Raw genomic sequence first — 9342 nt, 5'->3', positions numbered from 1 at the left:
GGGGTTGGGTCAGAGCGGATCTCGGGGAGCACCAAGGATTCGTGTTGAAGCCTCACGGGGAGGTGTAAATTCCTGTAGTGAAGTTGGTCAGACACCTTGTGCTGCCCTGACTCCCAGGGTGTGTGTGGGATTCACTGGGATGTGCGTTCCTCGTGTCACACGCTGTTGTTTGTGCCTGAGCCCTGCAGGGGAGGTTGATCCTCCCGCAGTGTGGGAGGGGATGCTGAGGGGCCACGCGAGGTGACCCCCGTACGTGACACTCCGTGTCCTGTGTCCCTGCTCGCGGGGTGCTGGGGGAGGTGTGACCCGTGTTACCCACCAGACTGGGTCCATCAGCACATCTCCTGCTGGGTGCAGCCCTGGCTGTGGAGCTGCCCTCGGGCTGCAGCCCCCCGCAGGTTTGCTGCTCGGGGTCAGCTCAGCCCGCATTGTTGGCAGAAGCTGTTGATGCCAACACCAACCACCCCAGGCTTCTGACCACAAGGCTGCCCATGCCCGGGGTGGGGGGCACATATGGGGTGGGGGTCCCCTCAGTGTTGGTGGTGGGGGAGGCAGGTAATTGGTGATTTGGGGCAAGGGAATGAGCTGCCCAGTTGGCAGCTGCCCAGGAGACTTTATTGCTCATTTGCTGGTTTGTGGGGGGGGTTGTACCAGGCACGTGCTGCAACACCAGCTTGGCTGGGGCAATTAGTCCCTCACTCAGCCCATCCTGGTTCTTACACTTGGCTTTCCTGAGATTATGAAGCAATTAAATGTTTCTAGCAGTGATTTGCATAGTGTGGTGTGAGCAGGGCTCTTCCCATCCCTCCTGGTGCCGTCTGGAAACGAAGGGCAGTTGGGAGAGGCAGCGGCACCATATGGCCCTGCTGCATCACATGAAGGGTTTAGCACTGATTGCTGTTAATTAAATGCACCCCAGCCCTCCCCACGCGGCCGGGTACAACGTGACACGGGTACACTGGGGCTGGTGGACTTGCTGCCTGGTGTGTGGTGTGAAAGAGGGTGATGTAAGTGTGTGTTCCTGGTGTGTACCTTGTCTTTCTGCCTGCTATTCCTGATTAACTTCCTCAAAACTCAGTAAGGACCAGTGTGTTCCCTGGGGCTGGTGGTGCTGCTGTGCCTGGCCCACCGGAGCAAAGCTGTGAATGAACATGCTTAGAGAAACATTGTGGGTTTATTTGAAGCAAAACAAGCTCTGTTTGGTCTCTTGCTTTCCACCAGTCGTCCAGCAACCCTGTCTCAGGGCTCACACGTGAGATTGAGGACTGGGCTGTGTGTTTTGAAATCCTGACCTGAAGTAATGATTCACAGAATTTTGTGGTGTTGCAAATACTATCAATATTTGTTTTGAGGGGCTTCTGGGGAGAAGGTTTTCTTTTCTGTAGTTAGATTGAAACAAATCTGAAAGAACTGTTTCCCTTTTCATTTCAGAGGAGAGTTCTTCAGGCTGTGGGAATAGTTCTGCCTCTAGAATTCCCCAACCAACCAGGCTGGGGGTGTGTGTGGAGGGGGGGGATGGGGAAGCTTCAGTGGGGATGCTCCTAAGTTCACCTGCATTCCCTGTCATCCTGACAGTGTGTCCTTTTAACAGTGCCCAAGAGCTGCAGGCTGGATGTGCTGTCTCCCCTTGGTGAATATTTCATTTTCTTCTGATGCAGAGTTGCTGCTTGTTTGCTTTTGACTTGCAGCCTGAGGGCACTCAGGTTTAATTTGTACCGTTCTGGCTTATTTTTATTTACCTCAGATCTGTTTGGCTTTAATAAAACGTGGAAGTGGTATTTATCCCTCCACCCTCCCCCAAAGGTCTGTGTCCCATCCTGTGGAGGCTGTGGGCACCGTGTCCTGTGTGGGATGGTGCCTGGTCCCAATGAGAGGGGAATCTTTGGAGCTTGAAGGGCTGGGTCTGCCCAGGACAAGGGGAAGGGCAGCAGGAGCTGGTCCCACTGCTGGGTGAGGAGGGGCTTTTGCCCACGTGCCCTTCACACCAGCCAGGCACTGAAATCCCCTCAGCTCCATTTCCCCTTTCTCAAGCAGTGAGGAGCTGTCTTCCCACGGCCACTGTGGGGTGTGTGCCCTGGGGTTCCTCTTCCAGCCAGAGGCTGAGTGGGAAGAGGGGGAGCAGAGACATGGCAAGTTCCAGAATCAGGCAAATTATCCCCTTGGTTGGCTTTCCTTGGGCATCTGGTGGGTTTATACTGTCCTGAGCTGGTCTGTGGCTGCAGAGCACTTTGGAGGCAGAGGACAGGCTCTTACTGAGGATTTTTGCTCAAGTCCTACCCAGGGGTGCTGTGTCTGGGGCTGATGCAGATGTCTGAGACACCAGGAGCCTTTTCACTGCCTTTCCTGGGAGCCTCTAGGTCTGTCCTGTGTGTGGCAGACACCAGGCACGCTGCTCCCCTTGGTGTCAGCACGAAGAGATGGGGAAGTGGCAGCTCAGCAGTGACCAACCCTGGGCTGTCCAGCTGGTGTGCGTTGGTTTTGGTCTCAAAATGAATGCAACTGGGCATGAGGAGTAAGCTGTGCCTTGAGTGTCTCTCAAGGAATGTATGTGGCTTTGTGCTGCTGGTGCCTTTCAGAACTGAAATGAACATTTAAAATATAATAATAATAATAATAATAATAATAATAATAATAATAATAATAATAATAATAATAATAATAATAATCTGACTGTAGGAGTGTAAATGTGTCCTGGTGCCAGCAGCTTCTCCTGGCACAAGGGGCTGCTGCGGGTGGGGAGAAGGGGGCTGGCCAGGCAGGTTGTAGAGGTGCATCTTTGCCGTGGGTTTTTCTGGTGTTTGTTCCGGCGGGGTGGAGCGCAGTCATTTGGATGCCGAGGTGACTCACGCAGCTTCAAAGCCTTCAAGCCTGGTTTATTTTGCTTTGGAGTGGGGACAGCAGAGAAACCAGGCTGAGCTGCGTGCTGGGGGCAGTCCCTGGTTTGGGGAGGATGCCGGTGAGAGCAGCACAGACAGGGCAGTCGGGCTCGACTCAAGGGCTCCCTCAGTGTCACTGCTGCAGTCTCAGGATTGCAGCTGCATTTTGTTTTTTCCCCTGCCAGCCCCGGGCTGGTGACTCAGGGTCTGCAGGCTGTGCGGGGCAGGTTGGTCACTGGAGAGTGAGGATCTTATGGCTTGAGGTAGAAAAATGATGTGGGAGCCTAACCCGGGTGTGGATCAGCTGCTCTGCTGCCGTTCTGGGCCAGTTCTTCCTGGGGGAATTTCTCATCCTGCCGTGCTGTGATTCCTGTGTCTGGTGTTGCAGCCTTTAGTGAAACCATCAGTAAGACCCGCCCAGCAGTGTGTCCCCTCCCTCCCCTTCCTCTCTCCCCCGATAAACTGGATGCATCCATCACACCTGGTGTGACCATCACCAGTTGGTTTGTTTCCCTGTGGGAGCTGTGGTCTCCCTGCCATCCCCACCAGATGCTCTCCCTGCCTCACCTGGTGGCTCTTGGCTCTGCTCACCACGGTGTTACCAGACTAGGACTTTGTTGGCTGAAGTGCCTCTTTGCAGGAAAACCACTCTGGCTCCCCGTGCTGCCCTGCTGGGCAGGTGCCTGTGGCTGCTGCCTCGGGGGCAACCTCGGGGCGCGCCCGGTGATGGGGGTGACCAATATGGTTGTACCTGCAGGCAGGTTTGGTCTGTACATCTTGTGACACGGACCTGGGTCAAGAAAGCACTTCAGTTTGTGCCTCTGGTCTGAAGCCACCCTTATCTCTCCAAGCAGTTAGTTCTGCATTCAAGTGCTGTGCTGAATCAGGACCCATTTCCTTAAGGAGGAAGCTGGTTGGGCACACACCTTTTCTCTTTCTAGTTTGTAGAACAAACTACAGTTGTAACATTACTGGTTCTCAACTAGATGTTTACTTAAGATAATGAATTCCTTAGCAAGTGTGGACGCTCTTTAAAAAAGCCCAACCTTGCCAGGCTGAGGCCCTGCTCATGCTACTGGCACTCACTGGGACACGGTGGTTTTTCATGTTCTCTTCCTCCAACACGTCCTCCCACGCTCTGTCGTGTCTCTGGTCTTGCCACTGTAAATACTAATTACAAGCAGTTCATAGGACCCACAGTGCTTTGCATTTCTGTCCTATTTAGCTGGTCCAGACAGATTCCTGAGGCTTCTCCCGGTGCCAGGTGACTTGGGCAGGTTGGGATGATGCTTATGGAGGTTGGATAAGGATGGGGTGGGATGTTGTGGTGCATCCCACCTGCCAAGGCTCCCCAGGGCAGGGTGTTTGCTTGCCTGGGGGAGATGGAGGAGTGGGGAGGGACAATGACCTGCTCAGAGCCTTGTGGCAAGCTGCTGGGACTCCTGGGGCAGTTTAGGGCTTCGGGGACATGTTTCTTGCTGCAGTCCAGTGCCTTGGGAAGGATTTATGGAGAGAGACACAAACCAAGGCTCCAGGTCTTACTTTGCAGGTCAGTTTTTGCGCTGTCCCTTTTCTTCTCCCGCTTCATCTAAATAGGTTTAGTTGTTTGCTGCTCCTGGTGTGGGAAGCAGGATTTTTTTTTACTGTCTGGATGTTGGGACAGTGAGGGTTGAACGAGGAAGTTCCCTGTTTTGTTTAACTCCTTGCTGATGCTGCTTGGTGGGGGTTTTAGGATTAGTTACATTTCTTTGTTGTTATTCCCGGTATAAAACCAAGAATGTGTTGTGCAGGGAAACTTGGTCTGTTTGTCAGAGGATGTTGAGCAGAGAGGGAACAGTCTTGACATTGAGGGTACAAAGTGGTGGGTTTCAAACATGCTGTTGGATTGATGTTTGTGTCTCACCCCATCATTCAACACCTGGCCCAGCAGTGGCTGATAGTTGCTGTGAAAGGACGGTGCTCTAAAAACTGGTTAACTGTGCAGAGTTTAATCAGTGTTATAAATTTAGTCAATCTCAGTGTGTTCCTTTACTTGAGCCTTTGTTTAAACACTGGGGACTTTTTTTTTTTTTCCTTAAACTTTAGAAGACTGCAGGGGAAAAGCAACAAAGGGAAGAGGAGATTTTGGAAAGAGCCCTCCCAGCGTGTGCCGGGGTCCTGTGCTTTCTCTCTCTAATCTCTTCTGTTGGGTTGTTTTATCTTATCAGGCAAAAAGCCCCAGAAATAGAAAGTTTTCCATGGCTGAGAGGACAAGCCTAGAGATGCACAAGCTCTGTGCTGTGTGTTGCCTCATTGCTGAAAAAAATTAAATAAATAAACCCCTCAAATGGCAGCAGGTTGTAAATGGACAATGTCAATGTTTTATCTCCGTGGGAGGAAAAGCCTCTCATGGAAGCAGACGTGACCTGGACCCATGCACGTTGCATCTCAGCAGCCTTCAGGGTGGAAGAGCTGCTGGGCTCTGTGTGCCCAAGGAAGCCTCTGAGCCCCTGTCCCCAAGGATGGCAGATGGGAAGGCAGCAGCAGCCACTTGCTTTGGGCTGGCAGCAAAGAGAATTCGCAAAGTGTTCAGGCATTTGCCCAAGTCCAAGTCTTGGTCTGAGGGATTCCAGCTGCTGAGGAGGCCGAGCAGGGAGGTCCTGCTGGTTGGAGGTAGGTGGGGGTGTGAATTGGTGTGTTGGGGCGTGTTTGCTGACTGCTGCAGTGCTGATGGGGTGTGAGTGCGTTGCTGGGGTGCTGCCCTGTGCTGCAGAGCCCTGGGTGGGATCCTGCCCAGCTAGCACGGGGCTGGAACACTCTCCTGCTCACAGCTCTGGGAGCTTCAACTTCTGCTCCAGCTCTTTCTGCAGCCCTGCTCTCATGGGAGCACTGCAGCAGGGCACAGCTCAGGGCATTGGTGCTGCCTCATTTGCCACTCCAAGGGAAAATGTGCCTTTGGTAAATAATGGCTCAAGAGCATCTGCCAGGCAGCTGGGGTTGTGCTCCAGACCCTGCTATGGAGCTCGGACCTCTCGGGGGCATGGTTGTCACCAGGGGGGTCTTGTCTGCTCTGAACAAGCAGAAACCCACCCTTGGGATTCACCTGGGCTTGCAAACTAACCCCAAACCACCTGCTTTAGACCTAAAACTGCTAAGACCCCCCGTGGGGGAGCTGCAGGGACGGGGCTGGAGTGTTGCTGTGGTGGGTGTCAAAGTGCCTCACAGGAAAACCCACACCCTTCCCTGCCTGCTCTGTGCCTGCCAGAGCTGGTGGTGATGACACAGGTCCTGCCCTGTCCCTGTGTGACAGGAGGAGCCACCCACCAGCTCTGGAGATGTCACAGGGCCGGGGGGTCTTGTCTGCTCTGAACAAGCAGAAACCCACCCTTGGGATTCACCTGGGCTTGCAAACTAACCCCAAACCACCTGCTTTAGACCTAAAACTGCTAAGACCCCCGTGGGGGAGCTGCAGGGACGGGGCTGGAGTGTTGCTGTGGTGGGTGTCAAAGTGCCTCACAGGAAAACCCACACCCTTCCCTGCCTGCTCTGTGCCTGCCAGAGCTGGTGGTGATGACACAGGTCCTGCCCTGTCCCTGTGTGACAGGAGGAGCCACCCACCAGCTCTGGAGATGTCACAGGGCCACATCCTGCAGCATCCCTGAGGTTACCCCAGTGACGTCAGGTGGAGTCAAACCCAAACCTCACACGTAGCTGGTGTCTGGAGGTGTGTGAGCTGGCTGGGAAACCCAGCACCTGAGGGGCTACAGGGAAGCTGGAGAGGGACCTTTTCCAAGGGCATGGAGTGATGGGATGAGGGGGAATGGTTTAATCTGCAAAAGAAGAGACTGAGATGAGATCTTAGGAAGAAATTCTTCACTATGAGGGTGGTGAGACACTGGGCCCAGGTTGCCTAGAGAAGCTTTCTTGTTGCTGGCAGCAGGATCTGGTCACTCTGTCACTGACCTGCTCCTTTGCCACCCCCACCTACAGATCCAGGGCTTGCACAGGAGCTGGATTGAAGGATGCCTTGTAGAATCTGTGGGATTCAAGAGGTGGGAGTGGGGGGGTGGGCAGGGTGACTGCAGGCCTATATTTAGGCATCCAGATGGGCATCTGTGTTGGCCTGTTTTACACTATCCAACTTTATCCTGCTGGGAAACTTTATCTATGGAGACTGGGAAATTCCTTTCAGCCCCCAAAGTTTTTCACAGTATCCTGATCTGAATTATTTATTTATTTATGTATTTAAAAAAAAACCCAACACAACCCAAACCACTACATTTCCAAGTGTTGCTTTGTTTGACTTGAATGGGAATTATCTGCAAGCTGAAGTGGAGGCATCCTGCTCCTCTGGGCAAACCTGTCACGTGGCTGCTTCCTAAAGCTGTGCTGGGCTTCTAAATTTAGTGTTCCCTGCCGGATACCGAGTGATTAGGTCTGTTCATGGGTGATGGTGACTAAGGAGGTGTCACACTCTAATCCCATAAAGAGGTGCCTTGCAGGAGCTGTGATCTCCCACCAGATGCTCTCCCTGCCTCACCTGGTGGCTCTTGGCTCTGCTGACCACGGTGTTACCAGACTAGGACTTTGTTGGCCTGATCCAGAGCTGTGCTTGGGAGCTGTAATTTCTGTGGTTCATGTTACACTTTTCAGACCTCCCAGCCTGAGCCTTCGTTGCCTGAGATACTGGAGGCTTCCTGCCCCTGGGGCTGGGCTGGGGGGAGCAGGAGGCAGCTGCCCAGATCTGAAAACCCTGGGCCAAAGAGGCAGAAGGGACTGGTGCCAGATGCTCAGGTGAACCTGCAGCTGGTGCATCCTCACATTGGCACCCCCAGCAGAGACGTGGTGAATGTCCCCCATTAAAAGGCTGTTCCAGTTGCTCAAAAGGTCATGCATTAAATTACCATGTAACTGTGCAGCTTATCTCTAATTAAAAAAAAAAAAAAAAAAAGGCAAGTCTCCCTGCTTTCCCCCAGGCTTACTTGAGACAACTGACTTAGAGCAGGAGGATGACAGACAGCTCATGCCAGATGAATGTTAAGTGATAAATGATTTCCCTGTTTCCCCTGGAGACTGATGATTTCCCCCCTCAGGCACCAGCTCCCTGCAGTGGTTCAGCTCCTCTCAGTCATTCCTGGGCATTCCCACCTATGAGTGTTCAGCAGTGCTGAGCAGAAATCCCTGTTTCCAGAGCAAATGTGGGATATTCCTTTGCTTTCCTGAAAGCCCCAGATATTCAAAACTAATGACCTGAAAAAGAAAGAAAGGAAGAAAGAAAGAAAAAGAAGGTATTTAAAATACAAGCTGACTGGCTTAGAGCAGCATGCAGGGATGGTCACTCAGTCCTGTCTCCTGCAGTTGAGTCAACTCTCTTGCCTTGGTTTTAGGTTATTATTATCAGTTTTTTAGGTTGGTGACTGCTCTGGAGTTTTGGGTAGTGCAAATAGTAAATGTAATGCTGTTTGTATGGCAGTTAAAAATTAAAAGGATCGGAATGGCCATTAAAGTGGCAGGAGGTGGTTAAGCTGCAGTCAGGGGGGTGTGGAGAAGGCAGAAGGGCTGGGGGAAGGACAGCCCTGGGTACATGGTGAGGGATGGAGCTGCTGTGCCAAGTGCTGCCCCAGAGCTGCTGTGGGTGAGCAGGACCCTGTGTCCAAAGAGGTTAAACCTGAGTGCTGTGGAGTCATCTGTGCAATTCCTACCTTGGACTAGTTAATGTCTTACAGCAGGATGGGTCAGCGTCCAAAGAAAACACACTCCATAAATGCCTGACTGCACCTGGGCACTGTCCTGGGGTGGGAGGTGACAGCCTGGGGTGTGAGGTGACAGCCTGGGATGGGAGGTGACAGCCTGGGATGTGTCCCTGTCCTTTCCAGGGTGTGTTTTTGGGGAAGTCTTGTGGTAGATCCGTACCTGGGTCACTGTAACTGGCCCCTGAAGCCTTCATATCTAGTGACCTGAAATAATTTGACTTCTAATACAAGATGATTTTTTTGCTCCTGACATTGGAAAATGAAGCAGCCCTTCCTTGTGGGCTGCCCCAGCTTTTGCTGCAGGTGACATCTGTGAGGAGCACAGCTGGGCAGTGATGTGCTCTACACCAAACTGATGGCTTGGTGGGACTTGAGCATATTCTTTACTTTGTGTATCAAGGTGCCAGCAGGTCAGGGGAAAGCAGCAGGATGCAAGGCAGGAGTGCTGCCTGTGCCAGAACTTTGCAGCAAGAAACGCAGGTGTCCCCATGGAGGGGACATGAGGGCAGGTTTTGCTCAGGGCAAGGTATCCTGGGACCTCTCCCTGTCTGCAGGAGCATGCCCTGATGGGGACCTGTGCCAGGCTGGCACCTGTGGCACCATCACTGCCTTCCTGTGGGAGTCCCATCCCTCCCGGGGTTCCCTTGCTGCTCCCCAACAACCAGCTGCAGGTCCCAGGTGCTGACTGTGCTCTCTCCCGTGCAGACTGCAGGTACACGTGCCACCAGGAATGC

General features: G+C 52.9%; 1 protein-coding gene across 1 annotated transcript in view; it reads left to right on the top strand.

Annotated features, from left to right (window-relative positions):
• The first annotated feature begins 5377 nt into the window (after nucleotides 1–5377).
• The window catches only part of RASSF5 (Ras association (RalGDS/AF-6) domain family member 5), a 20081-nt gene continuing 16116 nt past the window's right edge, over nucleotides 5378–9342 (top strand). Inside the window, exons 1-2 of the mRNA XM_009997518.1 lie at nucleotides 5378–5528; nucleotides 9314–9337. Of these exons, the coding sequence (XP_009995820.1) occupies nucleotides 5378–5528; nucleotides 9314–9337 (175 nt within the window). The remainder of the gene's footprint in view (nucleotides 5529–9313; nucleotides 9338–9342) is intronic.

This window comes from Chaetura pelagica, unplaced genomic scaffold, assembly GCF_000747805.2.
Source record: "Chaetura pelagica isolate M959 unplaced genomic scaffold, ChaPel_1.0 scaffold215, whole genome shotgun sequence".
NCBI lineage: Eukaryota > Metazoa > Chordata > Aves > Apodiformes > Apodidae > Chaetura > Chaetura pelagica.
The sequence above is the reverse complement of the archived record's forward strand: the minus strand, read 5'-3'. Positions and strand labels throughout refer to the sequence as shown.